Source organism: Triticum urartu, chromosome 1 (assembly GCF_003073215.2).
Source record: "Triticum urartu cultivar G1812 chromosome 1, Tu2.1, whole genome shotgun sequence".
NCBI classification, from domain to species: domain Eukaryota; kingdom Viridiplantae; phylum Streptophyta; class Magnoliopsida; order Poales; family Poaceae; genus Triticum; species Triticum urartu.
In genome coordinates, this window is record NC_053022.1 from 18,035,565 (window position 1) to 18,057,697 (window position 22,133).

The window sequence follows — 22,133 nt, forward strand, 5'->3', positions numbered from 1 at the left end:
CGCATTCAATGCGTCTTGCCCAGGTGTCCTTGCTTTATCGGGGACGGGGGAGAGCCCTGTCTCGTCCGTCGCCGCTCCCTCTCGCGTCGACACGCGCCCTGGCCAGCGGCGCCCGTGGTGCCATGTAGGCAGGCAGGCAGCTGAGGTGGCGCAGTGGTAGGTCTCCATGAAGATCTGCATGCCGCCACACAGGTGCCTGCCCAGCTGGTTGGGTCGGCAGCTGCATGCGAACGGCGGTGGAGGTTTGACTGGCGTGGGCCTGATGGTGGCCCAACGGGTGTTTTTGGCAAGGGCCTTGCCGGGGCCCCGGCAAGGGTCTTGCCGTGGCGCCTGCTGTCATCCCCGGCAAGGCTCTTGCCGGGGGCCTTGTGGTCCTCCTTGGCTTGGATCCCGCCAAGGATCATCATCTTCTGAAGGGTGTACCTGATCTTGAATGTCTTCACAAAGATCTGCATGCCACCACGGGGATGTCTCCCGAATCCTTGCCCCATGGGGGCAGTGGACTCAAGGGTGACTCACTCCGTAGGTGTGGGGCGAGCTGCCACGGCAAGGGTCTTGCTGGGTTTGCTAAAATCGCCTCCCGGCAAAGATCTTGCCGGGGGGTCCGCTTCGTCCCCTTTGCTCTTTGTGGTCTTGGTCTTGGCGTCGTTCTGCTTCTCCTGAGCTTCGGCCTTACCTTGGCTCACCTCCCTTGCCTTGCTCAGTGTGGTGGTGCCCGTGGCTCAGACTGCCCGTGCACAGTTATAGGGGTACAAAAAGTGTACCCCTCTTTTTGTACACCGACAATGTGGATGACATACTATTGACGGAAATGATATAGAACTCTTGGAAAGCATAAAGTACTACTTGAATAAGTGTTTTCAATGAAGGACCTTGGAGAAGCTGCTTACATATTAGGCATCAAGATCTATAGAGATAGATCGACATGCCTCATTGGTCTTTCACAAAGCACGTACCTTGACAAGATATTGAAGAAGTTCAATATTGATCAGTCCAAGAAGGGGTTCTTGCCTGTATTGCAAGGTGTGAGATTGAGCACGTCTCAATGCCCAACCACGGCAGAAGATAGAGAAAAGATGACTGTCATCCCCTATGCCTTGGCCATAGGGTCTATTATGTATGCCATGCTGTGTACCAGACCTGATGTAAACCTTGTCGTAAGTTTGGTAGGAATACCAAAGTAATCCCGGCATGGAACACTGGAGAGCGGTCAAGAATATCATGAAGTACCTGAAAAGGACTAAGGATATGTTTCTTGTTTATGGAGGTGATGAAGAGCTCGTCGTAAAGGGTTAAGTTGATGCTAGTTTCGACACAGATCTGGATGACTCCAAGTCACAAACCGGATACGTGTATATTTTGAATGGTGGGGCAGTCAGCTGGTGCAGTTGCAAACAAAGCGTCGTGGCAGGATCTACATGTGAAGCGGAGTACATGGCAGCCTCGGAGGCAGCACATGAAGCAATCTAGATGAAGGAGTTCATTACCGACCTAGGAGTTGTTCCTGATGTGTCGGGCCCGATGACTCTCTTCTATGACAACACTAGAGCTATTGCCCTTGCCAAGGAGCCCAGGTTTCACAAGAAGACCAGGCATATCAAGCGTCGCTTCAACTCCATTCGTGAAAATGTTCAAGATGGAGACATAGAGATTTTTAAAGTGCATACGGACCTGAATGTCGCAGATCCGTTGACTAAACCTCTTCCACGAGCAAAACATGATCAACACCAGAACTCTATGGGTGTTCGATTCATCACAATGTAACTAGAATATTGACTCTAGTGCAAGTGGGAGACTGTTGGAAATATGCCCTAGAGGCAATAATAAAATGGTTATTATTATATTTCCTTGTTCATGATAATTGTCTATTGTTCATGCTATAATTGTGTTATCCGGAAATTGTAATACATGTGTGAATACATAGACCACAACATGTCCCTAGTGAGCCTCTAGATGACTAGCTCGTTGATCAATAGATGGTTATGGTTTCCTGACCATGGACATCGGATGCCGTTGATAACGGGATCACATCATTAGGAGAATGATGTGATGGACAAGACCCAATCCTAAGCCTAGCACAAGATTGGGTAGTTCGTATGCTAAAGATTTTCTAATGTCAAGTATCTTTTCCTTAGACCATGAGATTGTGCAACTCCCGGATACCGTAGGAATACTTTGGGTGTGCCAAACGTCACAACGTAACTGGGTGGCTATAAAGGTACACTACGGGTATCCCCGAAAGTATCTGTTGGGTTGGCACGAATCGAGACTGGGATTTGTCACTCCGTATGACGGATAGGTATCTCTGGGCCCACTCGGTAAGACATCACCGTAATGAGCTCAATATGACTAAGGGGTTGGTCACGGGATGATGTGTTACGGAACGAGTAAAGAGACTTTCCGTAACGAGATTGAATAAGGTATCGGTATACCGACGATCGAATCTCGGGCAAGTGCTATACTGGTAGACAAAGGGAATCGTATACGGGATTGATTGAATCCTTGACATCATGGTTCATCCGATGAGATCATCGTGGAACATGTGGGTGCCAACATGGGTATCCAGATCCCGAGGTTGGTTATTGGCCGGAGAGATGTCTCGGTCATGTCTGCATAGTTCACGAACCCATAGGGTCTACACACTTAAGGTTCGATGACGCTAGGGTTATAGCGAATAGATGTGCGTGGTTACCGAATGTTGTTCGGAGTCCCGGATAAGATCCCGGACGTCACGAGGAGTTCCGGAATGGTCCGGAGGTAAAGATTTATATATGGGAAGTCCAGTTTCAGCCACCGGAAAGGTTTCGGGGTTTATCGGTATTGTACCGGGACCACCGAAGGGGTTCCGGGGGTCCACCGGGAGGGTCCACCTGCCCCGAAGGACCTAATGGGCTGTAGTTGGGTGGGAACCAGCCCCTTAGTGGGCTGGTGCACCCCCCCAAGGGCCCAAGGCGCCTAGGGTTGGAAACCCTAAGGGGCCGCTACCCCCCCCCCGGGGGGGGGGGCGCCCCCCCCCTTGGAAACCCTAGGGGGCCACTGCTCCCGCCCCCCCCCCCCTGAGGGGCCGCCGCCCCGGGGGCCGGTGCCCCCTCCCCTTCCCCTATATATAGTGGGGGTTTTGGGGCTGCCAAAGACACGAGTCTTCCTCTCTCTTGGCGTAGCCCTACCCCTCTCCATCCTCGTCTCTCGCAGTGGTTGGCGAAGCCCTGCTGGAGTGCCATGCTCCTCCACCACCACCACGCCGTCGTGCTGCTGCTGGACGGAGTCTTCCCCAACCTCTCCCTCTCTCCTTGATGGATCAAGGCGTGGGAGACATCACCGGGCTGCACATGTGTTGAACGCGGAGGCACCGTTGTTCGGTGCCTAGATCGGAATCAACCGCGATCTGAATCGCTACGAGTATGACACCTTCATCCGCGTTCTTGTAACGCTTCCGCATCACGATCTTCAAAGGTATGAAGATGCACTCCCCTCTCGTTGCTAGTAAGCTCCATAGATTGATCTTGGTGATGCGTAGAAAATTTTCAATTTCTACTACGATCCCCAACACTACCCCCCCTGGGCGCGCCCCCTGCCTCGTGGGCCCCCTGGTGGCCCTCCGATGGCCATCTTCTGCTATATGGAGTATTTCAATGAGGAAAAAATCATAAGCCATCTCCTCGGACGAAACTCCGCTGCCACGAGGCAGAACCAATCTAGGGTTCTGCGGAGCTGTTCTGCCAGGGAAACTTCCCTCCGGGAGGGGGAAATCATCGCCATCGTCATCACCAACGCTCCTCTCATCGAGAGAGGGCAATCTCCATCAACATCTTCACCAGCACCATCTCCTCTCATAACCCTAGTTCATCTCTTGTATCCAATTCTTGTCTCCAAGTCCGGGATTGGTACTAGTAGGTTGCTAGTAATGTTAATTACTCCTTGTACTTGATGCTAGTTGGTTTATTTGGTGGAAGATCATATGTTCAGATCCTATATGCATATTAGTATCCCTCTGATTATGAACATGATTATGCTTTGTGAGTAGTTATGTTTGTTCCTGGGGACATGGGAGAAGTCTTGCTATTAGTAGTCATGTGAATTTGGTATTCATTTGATATTTTGATGAGATGTATGTTGTCTCTCCTCTAGTGGTGTTATGTGAACATCGATTACATAACACTTCACCATTATTTGGGCCTAGAGGAAAGCATTGGGAAGTAATAAGTAGATGATGGGTTGCTAGAGTGATAGAAGCTTAAACCCTAGTTTATGTGTGCTTCGTAAGGGGCTGATTTGGATCCATATGTTTCATGCTATGGTTAGGTTTACCTTAATACTTTTGTTGTAGTTGCGGATGCTTGCAATAGAGGTTAATCATAAGTGGGATGCTTGTCCAAGTAAGGGCAGTACCCAAGCACCGGTCCACCCACATACCAAATTATCAAAGTACGGAACGCGAATCATATGAACGTGATGAAAACTAGCTTGACGATATTCCCATGTGTCCTCGGGAGCGCCTTTCTCTATATAAGAGTTTGTCCAGGCTTGTCCTTTGCTACAAAAAGGACTGGGCCACCTTGCTGCACTTTATTTACTTTTGTTACTTGTTGCTCGTTACAAATTATCCTATCACAAAACTATTGGTTACCATTTATTTCAGTACTTGCAGAGAATACCTTGCTGGAAACCGCTTATCATTTCCTTCTGCTCCTCGTTGGGTTCAACACTCTTACTTATCGAAAGGACTACGATAGATCTCCTATACTTGTGGGTCATCACTACACAGCAGTAGCGCGTACAGAATAACCGCGCTGCAGATACATATATAGCAGTAGCGCGTCTCATGGTAAAAGCGCTACTACTAAAATTCCCACCACTAAGACGATAGGCTATACATAGTAGTAGCGGTCTTTTATAAACAGCGCTACCGCTAATATTGTTGTAGCAGCGCGTTTAGGTGTAAGGCGCTACTGCTAACGAAAAGAAAAAAAAATGAAAAACAAGTAAAAAAGTAAATGAAAATGAAAGAAATAAAAAAAGGAGAAAGGAAAAAATAAAATGAAAAGAAAAATAGATGAAAAAGGGGAAAAAAGGAGAAAGGCATAGGAGTAGCGTTTTTCTAAAAACGTGTTGTAGAAACGCGCTACCATTATGTTTCACTTAACCAGCGGTTTCTCTCCCCCCGGCCACCACTTCTCCCCCAAATCCCTCGCCCCACTTCGCCGCCGTCTCCACAATTCGTCGTCGCCTCATCGCCGTCTCCTGCCGGCGTGGACGCCTGCAACCTCACCGTCTCCCCCTGAGGCCGCCCTCGGCCTCACCCCCGTCGCCCGAGGCCGCCCTCGACCTCACCGCCATCGCCCTCGACCTCACCACGGCGGCCCTCGACCTCACCGCCGCCTGTGCCCGCCCAGGACCGCCGCTGCCCGAGCCCGCCCCCCTGCCTCCGTCGCCGAGCACCCCCCCGCCACCGTCTCTCCCCTCTCTGTAAGCCCCCCACAACTCCTCTCTCTCTCTCTGAATTTTAGAGCAAAAATTAGTAGAGCAAAAGATAGTTTATAGCAAAAGAATTAGTTTAGAGAAAAATATGTTAAGTAGTAGATGTTAGAGCAAAAATTAGTTTAGATAAAAAAAATTAGTTTACAACAAAAGTTAGTTAGGGCAGTAGGGTTTAATTAGGGTTTTTGTTTTCATAGATGTTTTTTTTAAAGAAAAAAATGAAGAAAATGTTGTAGCAGTGTTGCTTGCAGTATAGAGTGATACCGGTAGATGTTAATTAGGTTAGGACAGTAGTGGTACTAGTAGATGTTAATTAGGTTAGGGCAGTAGTGGTACAGTAGGTTAATTAGGTGAAGTTAAATGAATAACCTAAATAAATGATTAGTAGTTAACTGATTTTTTTCCTTTCATCATTATAGAGAAATAAAGTTAACTGAAATTTGTTCTATTAGTAGTTAAATGAATTTTCTTCTACACTTAGTGTTTGAATTAGCTTGTGAAATTTGGACATGTATATTTGGACATGTGGTTGCTCGTATATATTTGGACATGTGTTGCGGTGTCGAAGATGGATATTTGAACACTCTTTCCAGGGAATGAAGCCGAGTGGCCTATGTTTTGCCGAAATGTTGATTCATTTCCATTCCGGCAAATTTCAGGTGTTCGATTTGTCCACTTTTTAGCAAAAGTCATGCTGAAATTTTCCGTGAATTTCTGCATGACTTGTGCTACAAACTAGGACATATCGAGTGGATGTGGGGAAGGCGGCGATAATGGAGCCGAAGGAACCATTGTTCCACAGCCGGCCGACCCCCCCCCCTCCCCCCCGGACGTCTTCAAGGTTTCCGTGGCCAGTGTCAAACCGGGCCAGGAGAATTTGGCTCCTCTGGTACTAGTGGGGGATTACGACGAGACCCTGTGGCGGCTTGGTGATTGTTGCAATGGGTGGGTCCTGTTGTGGCCAAAGAGTCTGCTTCGTCTGGAGGCGGCCGGGAGCACACCCACGAGCACGCAGTTAGGTATGAACATCAACACCTCACCTACTCCATTAGTCGCTGGTGACGTCGCCATAGATGAGGATGAGGATGACGATGACACTCAACAGTATGTCAATACTGGCGCCTACTTAGGGTTTGAGCGGTCATGAGTCGGTGCCTGAATTGCCGCCTCCGGAGTCTGAACGTATTATGGACAACCTTCCGGTAGTAAAGAAGTCTAGGAAGAGACCAATGAAAGGTAAAAAAGTTGCTTCTATGATCCAGCCGCCTCAGCAGCCTCGGGTTCAAGACCGTATAGATATCCCCGGTGCGGCAAAATGGCATATCCCCGGTCAATCAATCCTACCTGAAGCAGCGCTAGGGGCCAGATTCAGTGATTTAAGGAGACTTCATGACGATGTGTTGTAGATAGAGAAAGACATCATCGCCTCAAAAAATCAAGGCTACCCACTCTACGTGGTTAACGTGTCGCGGGGATTGTCGTACGTTGACACATTCCCCGCGGAGAAGTTCTTCCTTCTATTCGATTACATCTTCGACATGTTTCACTTGAAGAAGCTGGATTTTGCATTTGTCCGCCTTTATGCTTTGCACATGAACTACCTCATCGGGGTTGAGCAGATACCTCATATCCGTGTCGCTAACCCGTACTTCATGCACGAGGGCTTCTTGGGAGTCTGCGCAAAGCACCGTGAATATGCGAGGGAATACATCGCCAATTTCATGCTCGCCGATAAGGACAAGGAGGCCATTCTCGTGCCTTATCATCCCCTGTAAGTCATCCGCGCTGATATCCTTTCTTTGATTTCAATCATTCATTTGCATGGTGGAGGCTAATTAATTTAAGGTGTACTTATTTTGCGCAGCGGCGGGCGCACCGTCCTCATCATCCTCTACCCCCGATACTCCCACGCTCTTTACTTGGACTCGTCGAAGAACATTAACAAAAAGGATTACACCCACATCAAGTCTGTTCTCGATAGTGCTATGTTTTACTACGGCGCACGGAGTGGAGAGGTCAAGGACAAGAAGAAAAGGGATGGCAGGCCCGCCTTCGGCCATAAGACCGACTTCTGCTGCATCCAGCAACCGAATGATTCTCTTAATGATGGATTCTATGTCCTACACCACATGCTGGAGTACAGACGGGATCACCAGAACCTTCGCATGTCACCTAGATCCGGCGATGCCCATATTCTGCAATGGGCAAAGAACTTAGGAGATATCGAGGATCATCGACTTCGAGCTGAGTTCTATCACATCCAGCGCGAACTTTCCTAAATCATCATGAAGGAGTTCGTCAGAAAAACAAGGATGTTCTATGAAGAAGGACAAATGTCGCGGGAAGGCGTCCGAACACGCGTAACCGCTCAGCGCCTCGACCTGAAGCCTTTCACTAAGCTCGGTGACTATCTACCTAACTTGGATGGATGGCACGACATGGAATGATTGTCCATATATGACAATGTGTCCGTTTAGTCCATACTATCTGTATGACGAAACTTTGAATTATGCACGATGACACTTTATTTGTGATGTAATTAAATCGTCCTCTTCGACTAGCGAATATCACTCTAATTAGGGCATTTTGGGTATGATGAACTTTGTTACTTATGCTTATGATATGTTGCTTCTATTTTTGCCAAGTCTGTCTCTTTCTGTTGCTCAACTATATATGTTGCATATCATCGACTCATGTGATGATGCAGGTGTATAGATTATCGATGGCGAAGAAGTGCTACGCCAGGAGTATACGACGAGTGGCCGGAATGTCAGGCCCAGGTGTACCGGTTTTCGGTTTCCGAGCGACAGCCAGTAGTTAGTTTAGGTTCACACTAATGCGAGAGAGGGATACGAACTCCTGTACTGCATAGTTTCGCTCTCACTCAAAGTGATAGCTCTTCTCGCGTATATCAAAACTATCATACTACTTTACTACTGATCACTTTGATGCAGATAATTAATCTCCAGGTGTGGTTGAATTGACAACTCAGCTGCTAATACTTTCAAATATTCTTTTGCTCCTCTTGTGTCGAATCTATAAATTTGGGTTGAATACTCTACCCTCGAAAACTATTGTGATCCCCTATACCTGTGGGTTAGCAGCCGCGTCTTCGTTTTCTGCCCCCCTCAGCCTGGCTCACTGGAAAACGGCCGATTCGAGCGTTCCCATCGAACCAGGATCTAGGGTGCTTTAATTTCCGTGTAGATGCGAGCCAGGCCGGCCTGCAGGCAACCAAACGGCCCATTTTCTTCTCGCCCTGACCTGGTTTGGCTGTATGCAGCCTATAAAACGATCCCTAAGTGCTTTCTTTGCATGGTAATACGTGTCTCATTCATATCATAAAGATAAAGTACAAGTCACATAAAGACTGACATGATAAAACTGAAAAGGTAACAGAACATCTCTGATCTTGACACCAACGCCCATCACCTGCCTTCGGCACCACAACAGCAGCTACTGAAGAAAAGAATGAAAAATCACCTCCTCACCCAAGCTCGACGTGGCTCCATCGCTGATATGCAGCTGTGCGGACCTCCAAGGTGGCTCGCCAAAAGTGAAGCTCTTACCGTTGAACGAATCAGACCGGGGCAACACTCCGGACACGTCATCGAACTCCAGATCTGGCATCCCACCACGACTAAGACGCCGCAGAAGGAAATCATACCTGCCATCCACGAACCACGAACTCATCACTTGTTCTGTCATCCAGATGTCATCGATGCAGACCACAATCTGCGTCTGCTCCTGGACTACATTCCAAGCTCCGTGCCGACGCTGGAGCAAACGCCGTCGCAACGGCGGAGCTCGAGGACATAGGTCCACCACGAGGATGTTGCGACCGCCACGCTATCCTTACTTGAATAGACTGATTTTCAAATTCATCCGCAACCATAAGACAGATGGCCTCGTCAGGAAAGGATCCGAAAAATCTTTATTCAACGCCGTCATCGTCGCCGCCGAAGCAAAGACGATAAGCAGCCTAAAAACCTAAACTACGAGGAAGTAAAAACGATCCAGACATGTAGATCCGGCGACCCATTCATGGCCGACGGCCAAGGTTGCCGGTGAAGGGGAGCCATCGAAGAACCGCGCTGGAAGATTGGCCTTTCCTGGCGGGGGCGCCGGGGACAGGAGGAAAACGATCTGCCCCAAAGGAAACAAAGGTTTGTAACTCGCCCTAAGTGCTTCAACTTGGCATCTATGCTGGTCGCTTTCGCTTTGCGTCAGAGGGTGGTAAGTACGGTACCCCGCGGTTTGATACTTGGGCACCCGATGAAAGCAACCACGAGACAGGAAGGAAAGCCAACGTCCTTCCACCCTCTTTCTCCGCGACGGCATATAAAACCGGTGGCCGGTGGGCGGTTCGGCGGTTGCCTCCGCCGACTGCTCCTTCCTAACTACACCCGCCCGCCGCCGCTGCGCAGCTGCTTGGCTTGGTTGTTTGGTGGCCGGTCGGCTCCATCGATCCGGGGACTCATCAACCAGCGGCCGCGTCAGATCGAGGTGAGAGACCGATTTCAATTCCTCCCCATGAATTTAAGCTTCACCCCTGCATCGCTTTGAGAAGGCGGACCGTCGGTGCTATTATTCTGCCATGAGACCATACCTAGTAGTGCTCCCACCACTTGTATACATACATGCACCCAAGTTTAATAAATTGTATTTAATTGTTTCAAAAACTTCTGGATTTTCATGAATATTTGCAAAAATATGTGTCAGCAGCCCCTAAAACGTTCGATTTGCATTTGGAACATTTAGGGGTTATAGACACATGTCGACATCTGGACATCCGCAAAACAAATCAGAATTTTTTGAAATAATTAATTTTATTTTAAATGGAGCATGCGAGTGTTGGGAGAAATTTTAGTTTTCATATATTTTGATTTTCGGGTTACAAATTGATTCCTACTGCTGCTACCTTCGGTCATCTTGCTGGACCCTTCAAATGTTACTATTAAATTATGAAGTGTGATATATATAGCCAATGGTATGATTTTAGAGAAACTATCCAACTCCAACAATTCATTTTCCTCCCACGTCCGGCCAACCTCTCTCTCTAATTACATGCATGCATTTTTTTTCTCTCGCGAGCACTTCTCATCTTAGACGTGTGCATACATACATGCAAAAACACAAAAGAGATGCTGCCATCCTAGAATCTTTCTTATTTTGAAGTTTTAAAATGTTTTACATCTCGAACCTTCAGTTTGATTCAAAAACCATTTTCACCACTAAATCTATCATGACAAGATCTTTGTAACTGGATCTCATGTTGATATATTCTGACGACTCTTTTTGCACAAAGTTATCACGCGTGCAATAACTTACCATGGTATTTACATGCACTAGAAGACAAAAAAACTGATGTCGTATTAGATTCTTCTCATTTTCAAAATTCAAAACGTTTTGTAGCTCAAAACAACGCCCCGATTCAAAATATGTTTTCACCATCAAATCTGTCGTAATCAGACCTTCAAAACTAGATCCTATGTTGGTTTGACGACTTTTTGGCTCAAAAGTTGCAAGGTCGTAAGTTACCAGCCATGCAGTGCCTAAATTACCATATTTTATACACAAATTAACGGGGCATGTTCCAACAACTTTTTTTCCTAGGTCAAAGTTACTGTTGTGTTTATACGTAAGTTATCAGATCTGCGATGCGTAAATTCATGTGCTATTTACACATAAGTTACTAGAGTATGTCTCAATAACCTTTTTTCATGGATCAAAGTTATCATGGTGTTTGTATATAAGTCGTCAGGTCTGCGATGCATAAACCACTATGTTATTTACATAGAAGTTGCCGGGGTATGTTTCAATAATTTTTTCCGCTTTTGAAAGTTAGCACAACCTTTGTACACAAATTATCAGGTCTGCAGTGGTTAATTATCATGTTATTTACACAGAAGGGATGGCATATGTTTCAATAATTTTTGGGGTGTCTAAATTTGTTTAGATACTCAGTCTCGACAATAAAATTAGCAATAAAATAATGTTGATGATGTCAAGAGTTCAATTTACATCTGAAAATACCTTTTTCCATTAAAAACATTAAAACGGTGAAAATATGTTTGTACAAAGACAATATGCTACTTCTCCATTAGCGACACCGCCTATAGTCAGTAACATGATGCGAAAGATAAAGTGGACTAGAAAAAGAAGGAAATCTGAAGTTTTGTTTCTCAGTATCACAGTCAAAAAGGGTAAAAATACTTTGTTTTTGAAAACTGTACATCAAGTAATCTTGGCTGGTTAATGGGCCTCCCAGTTGCCTAGGCGAGCTTGGTATGAATCCTCTTCAAAGCAAATTATTTTTCTTTCAGCTACTAGTAATAGCGATCCAACTTCCAGTTTTATTCCTAACCATTTAAGTTTCTTGTTAAATTTTTACTCCTATGTTAGCTTGAGAAACGATCTTATATTGTGGGAAGGATGGAGTAACTAATAGTATTAATAGAGGGTTAGGGTTAATGCCCATCTATATAGGCTAGTATTTATAGTTAACTAGAAGCCAAAAATGAGATATCTATTTCTTGCGTTGAAGACCATCTACTAGTTAGTTGTTCATTCTACACTAACAGCCTGACATATCGTAAACCTCCCGGCCTCCACGTCCACATAGATCATGCAAGTAATTAAGGCCAATGCCACAACTCGGACATAGAACATTGCTACAATCACAGTCAGTCGAGGACTAGCAATCACATAAGCAATGGCAACGACATCAAGATTTGCTAACCAGGTTCACCAAACATCTACATCCTTGGATATGACTACGGATGCTCCTCTTTATGTACTAAATGGCATAGTGCAGTCCACAAAGCCCACCGAGGCCATCAGACAGGTATCCAACCACCCACCACGTCAGGTCTGACCACCCCTGCCACAGGTGAATGGACTGTCCCTCTCATGATCTCTATCTAGCCTACCAGCTTATGTCGGTGCCTTTATATAATAGGCTTGAGTTACACGTCTTCGACTCAAAAATTAACCATTCGCTAATTATAAGGTCAACTGTAGCACAACTCATACACGCAAAATATTCAACACAAAATTTACAAACATGAAGCAGTCGGGAAAAATTGTAGTTGTTTGCAATGGATGTATAAGTGACAAAAACGATGGCCTCATCACTAATCCTTGTAACTAGAAATTTGAAAATGTTATTCTACAATGCTTCAAAAGTACATCACACAAAAATATGTTCTATCGAGTTTTTCGCCCTTAAAAACTACAACTAGACAATTTATGAAATTACCATCGTATATGCACCAAGGTATCACACTGCAAAAAGTTGTGATCCATGAAGGATTTCTAGTGATGATCTCATAAACCTTCATAGAATGGCTTAAATCTGTCATGGTTCTAGAATTTCCATCATAGATCAAAATGTCCTCACGAGGCCCAACTGGTGATGCTTATTCTAACACAAATAAGGGGCACGGGAATCCTATACAGAGCGTAGGGTGCTCGCGATCGAGGTAGCGCGTACCCCCCTCACAGCACGGGTGTCGTATGGGCCAGCCCATTTTTCTTTTCTTTTTCTTTCTTTTTTTATTTTTTATTTTATGTTTTCTTTTTCTTTCTCTTTTTTCTTCTTTACCTTTTCACCTTTTTTGTGCACTTTCTTTTCAAATCCGCAAAAAAATTGTTGCATTTAAATTTTGTCCATCGAATTAAAAAATTTCATATATTGTTTTCAAAAACATGTTCTAGAATACAAATTTTGTTCACAAAAGTTAAAATTTGTTCATTGAATACCAAATAATGTTCATCATTATTGGAAAAACTCATAAAAATATCTTCAAAGAATTCATATTTTATGCATCGGGATTTTAAAAATGTTCATCAAAATTAGAAATTTGTTCATCGCTTAAAAAATGTGCACTCTTTTGAATCACAAACATGTTTGAATTAAAAAATGTTTTGAAAATTAACAATTAACAATTTTTTCAAATTTTAGAACCAATCACGAATTATTTTAATATATAATAAAATAAAAACAGGAAATAAAAAAGGAAAAGTAAAAAACGAAAACAAATAAAACAGGAGGCGCCCCGCCCTGCGCATTGGCCGGCCCAAAAGGGCGAGCGGGGGTGCGTGCTGCCGCACGACTGGGCGCGCCTCATGCACCAAATAGGAGGTCCCGCGCGGCTATGTGGCGCCCGCAGAGACTCTTAGCGCAGGGTTGCCTATAGGGAGCCGTTGCTGGACCGTCCAGTAACCACATGGTCGCGTCATGCTGACTTCACTCTGACGTCACCCTTTCTTTTTTACTTCACATTTTTGTGATGGTTTTTCGCTTCACCTATTCACAATTCTTTATATTTCTAAGTAGTCTAAATATATTTTTAATGAAAACAACTTAAAATAAAAAAATTCAAAAATTTAATCATTCATTTGAAAATCTTAAACATGTATATAATTTTTTAATCATGTACCTGAATAATTATTGTGACATTTAAAACATTTCGCGCATTTAAAAAATGTACATCACGTTATTGTTTATACAATGTAAGAAAAATATTCACATAATACAAAGAAATGATTCATACATTCAAGAAATATACTTTACATTTCAAAAATTGTCCATGAATTCTAAAATGTGTTCGCGAAAATTTCAACTTAAAATGTATAAAATATAAAATGTTTGCATACTGTTAAAAACTGTTTCATATGATTCGAAACATGTACATGACACATTAAAGTAAAATCCTGCGATTCAAGCAAAACATTTGTGACATTTTAAAAATGTTTATACAATGTAAAATAATGTTCAGGAAGTTTAACAATGTTATTTCCATTAAAAAAATCACGTTTCATTTTAAAGCAATATTCACGTGTTAGAAAAATGTTTGTCAAGATTTTAAAAATTGTTTGTACAATGTAAAAAAATGTTCATGTAGTTTGAAAAAAATTAGTGCCAATAAAAATGTACAAATTTATTATGAACATCTTACTGTGTATTGAAAGAAGTGTTCAGAAAACATGTATATTTTTTTAAATGTTCATCATGTATTATTAAAATGTCGAACGTGTATAAAAATGCTTCAATTGTGCACTAAAAATGTACATTATGTACTAATAAAAAGTAGACATATGTTGAAAAGAATAAAACTGATAAAAACAAACAAAGAAAAAACTGATAAAACAGACAAAGAATACGAAGAAACCCAAGAAAGGGGAAAAAAGAGAACTAAGTATAATGAAGGAAAAATCGACAAAAAACTGTAAATAAAAACCGAAGGAAGCCGGTGAAAAAAATAATGAAACCCCAAAGGAAAACCATGAGAAAACGAAACAGAAAAAAAAAAGAACCGATTTGATCGATCGTAGGTGGTTCTTAATAGGAATCGGTCCAGGTGAGACATAAATAGTCGTGCGCAATCAGGAAACCATCACATTATTACAAACCGTCATATATTATTTTATTACCACGGAAACCAGATCATGACCCAATAAGGAAACTGAGGCCAGCCTAGTAAACACATTTTTTTTCTTTTTTCTTTTTATCTTTTTCATGAAAAAATTAAAACCAACATAGTGTTGTGAAAGATAACATATAATTTGTACAAACTCACAAAAATATGAACAATGTAGAGGAACATTGATAATGCATCCATCTATCTATTCAAGGTGATTTCATGCATATTAAAAGTAGGATTTAATAATTTGTTAACAAAAAAGTGTAATTGAAGATATAACTTAAATATATATTTTAAATTGGGATTTAATTATCCTAACAACCATTTGTATTTTTATATATTTTTAAGATATGAGCTATAAGGTCGTAGAATAAATCAAATGTGAATTTTGTTTCCATTTAGATACATGTAATTGAAATTGGAACTATATCAATGTTTATACTTTATAGCTAGAAATTCATTTGATGCCTAAATAATAGAAAATGAATTGACAAACGACTTATTTCTATATGAGGAACATAATGTACTATGTTCTACTTAGAGAAAGTTTGGAGCATTTTAGATAAAATTTTATTATGATGCTTCATGATAGAAGCACAAGTTACAAATTAATGCACAATCCTGGCTTTGTAAAATGGCTAAAATTTTAGATACAGTTTCATGATGTCATAACATGACCACATGTTGATTTTCATACATTTTAGACCAAATTCAGATTTTATAAAAATGACAGGCCAATAAGATGCAAGTAGATTTTGGATTTCCCCAAGCAAACTTTTTTTGTCTTTATATTTTTCTGGGTAGGAGCAAAAATATCAATTTCCCTTTCAGTTAAACGAATTTGTAAGATACTTGAAGTACACATTTCAATTATATCCATTAATTACTGGAAGTGTATTTGATGCCAATATAAAAGAAAATTGGTTCATAAAAAATACATAAATTTGACATTAATATTGCATTGTAGTATGTTCCATGCATAAAAAGTTTGTAGAATTTTAGATAAATATTTTGCAAGGTACTGCACATGCACCATTATCTTGGTGTGTGAAAGATGGAACACACATGCATCTGAGCCCGGGCTCAGATGCGGATTTTCGCATGAATGTATATTAGTGTATACTAGTGTCAAATCAAGTTGTAGTTTAAATCCCAAGTGTAAATGATGAAGAAAATGTTTCTTGGAGTTTAAACTTCATAGACAGGCTTTGGATGCTATGATATTTTTTGGGTCATGCATGAGTTACAAATCAATGCAATCCAACTCTCGTAAAATTGTGTGAAATTTTAAACACGATCTCATAAGGTGATAACATGACCTTGATTCAAGCTTTAATATTTTTAGACCACATTAAGATTTTATAGAAGAAAATGAGCACCAAATAAGATGCATGTAAATAATTTGACTTTTCGAAGCAATTTTTTGCATTTTAATATTTTTTGGAATAATGTTTATAGAGTGTTGGTTCCAGGTGCATCAATCGTGGAGACTGCATGGTTGTTGTGTGTATGTGAACACTAAGTTATAGGGGGTGCTACAACATATACACCACTAGCTTGTGTCACTAGTTTAATAAACAAAAAGTCACCACCGTAGTGTCGATGTTGTCGACATACGCGTTAGTATTAGTTATCACCATGTTGGTGTGCTCATTTTCTTCATAGTTATGACGTATTTACTGTAAATTTATGAACATGGTAATGCTTAAGTGCAGTCTTTAATATTAGTTACCACCAGTGTGTTGTTATGTACTTACAAGACTATCAAATAATAGTTACCATCATGGTGGTATGGTACTTATCAGCATGGTAACTTGTTACACAATATGAAGTTAGTTAGTGGATTACCAAAAACCAAAGTAGACCACTATATATCCTAGTGTGGTGTAGATAAGAACAAAAAAAATGCATTACACAAGAATGTGCATCTTATATCCTAGTGTAATAGAGTCTGTCACAACAAAGTGCATCATAATATAATGCTCTAATAGAACAATAGAGCAGTCACAAATTGAAGAATATAATTTAAAAAATGTAGTATGCTTGGTCCAAAATGCAATAAATTCCGTCCAAAATTATATTACATTATGTTAGAAATGTGGATACTCTGTCAAAAAATACAGCCGACTCTGTCATAATTTTGTATACTTTGTCAAAAATGCAGTGCATATCTTCTAATCTCAGTTGAGTTGTTTGTTATTTGCTCTGCATGTAGAAAACTCAAACCATCTGATAGGATGTTTACAACTTTTAAGAGTACGAGGCTCAGCCGCTGCCCGTACGAATGGATGTTGGAAGGAATTTCTTTCTTTCCTTGCTTTATCGCTTCCTCTTCATCGCCTCACCATCATCGTAACCAGGGCCCTCCACCCCTCCTCCATCTTTCACAAGTCTCTCAATACATATATATGCATTACAAACAGCCACGGAGGAGGTGAGAGATAGCGAGTTTGATTAGTTTACTTAGCACGAGTATATATTTTTTATTTTCGACTTCTTATGCCCATATACTGTCTTACTAGTTAGTTGGTGGTTTAGTTGAATAAGAGTTTGCTATTTCACAATTGCAAGATCATTTTTTCTTTTCAGTCATGTGTTCTTCTTTTTGTCTGTGTCAACGTGTCAAGACAATTAATCTCCAACGCTGTTGTTATGCTATTTGAATACCAAGCATAATATAGATGTATATATACACACAAATCATATTGTTGTCCAAAAGTTACACTGCTATTGGTTGAACATTAATTCCAAATCGTATGCAATCTGTATGCATATTTTAATATGGGCTAACCTAGTTCTTTTGCCTTCTTTGTGTTCATTGTTAATATTATTGTTGCAGTTTCTGTATTTACTTTTATCATCTTTTTTTAAGTTTTTCTCAACATTTGTTTTAAGTTATATTTCTTCATTTTCTTTGTTATTTTACACGAATATTAATGCCCTTAATTGATTTTACCTTAGAATAACTTTAACCAACATATAATCTATTTTCCTCATAGTTAATGTTTTTTGCTTGCCTATACGAAAAAATTGCTAGCGCGGAAAAAATTAGGCAACTTGCCAATGATAGGAACCAATTAAGATCTTGTTTTAAAGCATTTTCTCAAGAGTATATTTCTTACTCCCGGTGTTATGTGGAGGAACCAACTAACTAGCTTGTACAGGAAGTGCAGGGGTGATGGCGTCGAGCACCGGTGTTGCACCTCCTAGCTCGCCAGATTCTCCGGCGGTAGGTCATGGCATTGACCAACCGTTGAAGACGATCGAGATCAAGGAATCCCCAAAGGGTGGGGATACAACACCGACATTCATAAATCCCCTGCTGCTTGCATCGGCGTGCCTCGGCTCCTCGGCAGCACTACATTTCCTTTTTGAAAGGGAAGACAAACAAGAGCCACCGATGTTGATGCCTACTCAAGTATTTCTTGACAAGCTAGTGGGATATATCCCCGGGAGCAGCCATAGAAGAACACTGATGTTGTTGCCAGCTTCAAATGATGTAGAAGGTGGTGTTGATCATCCTGTTTTGCTGTTAGCAGCTTGTACTTCTGAGGACATAGAAGATGGTGTTGATCAGGCTGCTTTGCACACTACAACTTCCCACAATGCAGAAGATGGCGTTGATGCGCGTGCTTTGCCAGCTGCAGCTCCGCTTCTTAATGGTGTCACCGTCGAGGGGGACACCGCACTACATGTGGTTGCCAGCCACGGGGACAGCGCGGAATTCTTGGATTGTGCTAGCATCATCCACAGGAGGGATAATGGCCTCCTACTTGTGGTAAATCAAGTGGGTGACACACCCTTGCATTGTGCTGCCAAAGCTGGTCACTCCCAAATGCTCTGTCGTCTCACTGAACTAGCTAGAAGTCGCGGCAGACTGCACAAACTATTGAGAAGGGAGAATAAGATCAAGGAGACGGCCCTGCATGACGCAGTCCGCATTGGAAATAAGGATATTGTGGAGCATCTACTGAAGACTGATCCCAATCTAGCTAATTATCCTGAAAAAGGCACCTCACCATTATACCTGGCAATTTTACTGGAAAGGGACATCATTGCACATACACTACACAACAAGACCCATGGCAATCTCTCGTACTGTGGACCACGTGGGAAAAATGCGTTGCATGCTGCGACTTTTCGAGGCACAGGTACCATTTCCCATTCTCGAACTTAAGCACTCCGACTTACAACCAAAATAGATGCATACATTCTTTCAACCTTTTACATTCACCAAGGTAGTCAGAAACGCGGTCCTGAATGGATCTGAACTAATGAGGTAAGATCATAAATCATAGAACCATAATTTTAGAATCCTATTACCATAAATTCTACTCACTAGAATCTTAGAATATGTCCAATTAATTGGATCGTAAGCCATAGAATAGCACAATCAAATGTCGCAATTCTAACAACACTCTTGCATCCATTTTGTGATGGACAAGGAAATTTCAAAAACTTTTGCTATTCATGTAGAACAGAAGAGAGACACAACTATCTAGTCGGCTAATATCCTATAGGCAAATATAACCACATGCCCCTTTTAAGTTTTCTTTGTCTCAAATTTTATTTCATCAACCAAGTTTTTATTTTGGTAACCTTAATTGGTGAATGTCTGGCGACAGGTCCTATCATTTTTTATTTCCAACACCACTTGATTGTGGAACCTGTCGTCAGGTCCTATATATATGGGAAAATAGTGAATGTCTTGAACTCTTTTCTCGTCCATAATCACATGCCTTCCTGTTACTTCACTTAGCTTATACTAACAGGCTAAAAGTTACATTTTCAGGGATCACAAAACTTGTATTGAAGTGGAATAATAGCCTTACTACACATGGGGACAGAGATGGGAGCACACCTCTTCATTTGGCCTCATCTTTCAAGAATTCCATTAGTTTTACACAATTATTTGAAGCTAACCCAGCACCAGTGTATAAGGCAGACAACACAGGTTTGTTCCCGGTACACATTGCTGCCTCAGCGGGCGCGAAAAATGTCCTACAAATTATACTTGAGAAGTTTCCCAGTAGTGCCAGATTGCGCACTTCTCAAGGACGGACATTCCTACATGTTGCTGTTGAGAAAAGAAAATTGAACATAGTCTCCTTTATTTGCCAAACTCCTTCTTTAGCTTGGATTTTGAATATGCAAGACAATGATGGGAATACTGCACTGCATTTAGCCATCAAAGCTCCGATGCTTCAAATATTTTGTTCTTTGTACGGGAATAAGGAAGTACATTTAACTTTGACAAACAACAAGGAGGAGACACCCATTGATCTATCCAGGAATTGTCTTCCTCGCGGAATGTATTATCACTGGGTAATATACTACTCTCTCCGATCCATATTAGTTGTCGCTCAAACAAATGTATCTAGATGTTAGATCCATCCGTTTGAGCGACAAGTAATATGGATCAAAGGGAGTAGCGTTTACTATTTTTCAAGGCTTGTCTTCCAGAAAAAAAAATATGGCTCTTATATCCATGTGGTGCTCATATCTACATTTCTTGGTTCAGAACAATGAAAAGCGGATATATGCAACACTTGCATTGTTTGGTACCAATCATAATGGCCTTCGCTGGGATCAGTTTGAAGAGAAGTATAGTCGCCACTTAACACCAGGGGACAAGGTCAAAGAAGCAGAGAAGGTGAAAGATTCAAGCCAAATACTAGGGATTGGTTCAGTTTTAATAGCAACGGTGGCATTCGGTGCAACATTCGCTGTCCCGGGAGGTTTCATAGCGGATGATCATACAAATCGAGGCACCCCAACACTGGCTGGGAGGTATGCATTTGATGCATTCATGATGGCAAATGCACTAGCTTTTATTTGCTCCATAATAGCTACAGTTGGTCTCATGTTCTCTGGAACATCTATGGTTAACATGAAGAGCCGCCAAATCAACTTATATGCATCCGTGTTTTTCATGTCAAGTTCGCTTACAAGCTTATCTGTTGCTTTTGCAATGGGCGTGTATATGCTGCTAGCTCCGGTTGCTCATGCTACTGCCATGGTGATTCGTGTGCTTAGTCCTCTCGCGGTGCTATATAGAAATTCTGAATTTTTACTAAAGGTCATAATTCTTGCACGATCATTATACCTTAGAATGGGGATAATTTGGGCATTAAAGTGGTTAGCAATGATGATGGCTAAGCGGATTCTCTTGGAGTTATGGCCCTTCACAGTTATCTTCGGCTGGGCCGCAGTTGCACAGAAGATCCGAAACCACCTCTGATGTCAAGAAGCCTTAAATATTTGATCTGCCGTTGAAGCTAAACGAAGTGAGTCTATCAAGCTTGTGACTAATCATTTTTAAGCATATGTTTGCTCTCAAAATAACCCATGTTATGGAAGTTTTGTTGTGTGTTGTTCTTGGCTTGTAACTTTATGTCTTCGGAGTACTTGTGCTTGTAATAAATATAAACAAGGTTTGCCATATTTTTCCTAAGACTTTATTCCGAATGGTTGTGCTGTTGACCCAAATAATGGACGGTTGAATTTGCACGGTGTGGTATCATGTCACGACTACGTTATCCAACCAGTTAATTAGGCTGATTTTATGATGTTGAATATTTAACTCGAGTTGGTGCTTGGGGTTACAGGAAAATAGAATGTGGATATGACTAATTAGCAGTATGTAACTAACTATATGTCACAGCTGAGTAGTATGGGTCGTGTTGTATGCAGTTACTGAGTTATGGTTGTGAAGAAAACCATAAATAGTCATCGTTTTTTTTCTGATTCGATCAACCTGAAGTTGTGAGCTTTACGGCAAAATGCACCGGAGACCACAATAGAGCGGGTGCACACACATATCTGGCCGAGCATAGAAGCCTCTACGGCCCGACCTTTGGGTCAGGACTGTTCACTAGTCAGGCCCAGCATAGAAGCCTCTGCTTCCTCTTGTGAAGAATTCATATCCCCTGTTCACATTTTCATTTACCTATGTTCTTGTTTTCTTCGGCCATGTTTCTTGTCACAAGATTCGTACCCCAAGACAGCTGGTACTGCTGGTTATTGACAGTATTTCTTACCCCAAGACACATCAACTACAGCTATATGCCTGTTAGGTAGGTCAGCCAACTTGACTCAATGAATTGGGAACAATTTCAGACATACAAGAAGTATGGACAACAACAAAATAATGACAGGAGTAATGCTACACTTACAGGAGGGGGGAGGGGGGGGGGGGGGGGGGGGGGGGGGGGGGGGGGGGGGGGG

General features: G+C 42.1%; 1 protein-coding gene across 1 annotated transcript; it reads left to right on the forward strand.

The window, feature by feature from the left end:
* Window positions 1-9,845: 9,845 nt before the first annotated feature.
* LOC125540911 (ankyrin repeat-containing protein ITN1-like) lies at window positions 9,846-21,376 on the forward strand. Its single transcript, XM_048704465.1, has 4 exons — window positions 9,846-9,984; window positions 18,071-19,057; window positions 19,699-20,231; window positions 20,428-21,376. Exons 2-4 carry the CDS (start codon window positions 18,085-18,087, stop codon window positions 21,145-21,147), a joined length of 2,226 nt encoding a protein of 741 aa, XP_048560422.1. The 5' UTR covers window positions 9,846-9,984; window positions 18,071-18,084; the 3' UTR covers window positions 21,148-21,376.
* The last annotated feature ends 757 nt before the right edge of the window (window positions 21,377-22,133 follow it).

Coding starts and splice junctions, on each gene's coding strand:
- LOC125540911 (XM_048704465.1), top strand. CDS start 18,085: ATGGCGTCGAGCACCGGTGTTGCACCTCCTAGCTCGCCAGATTCTCCG. Junction 19,058..19,698: donor TGCGACTTTTCGAGGCACAG/GTACCATTTCCC, acceptor TTACATTTTCAG/GGATCACAAAACTTGTATTG. Junction 20,232..20,427: donor GCGGAATGTATTATCACTGG/GTAATATACTAC, acceptor TTCTTGGTTCAG/AACAATGAAAAGCGGATATA.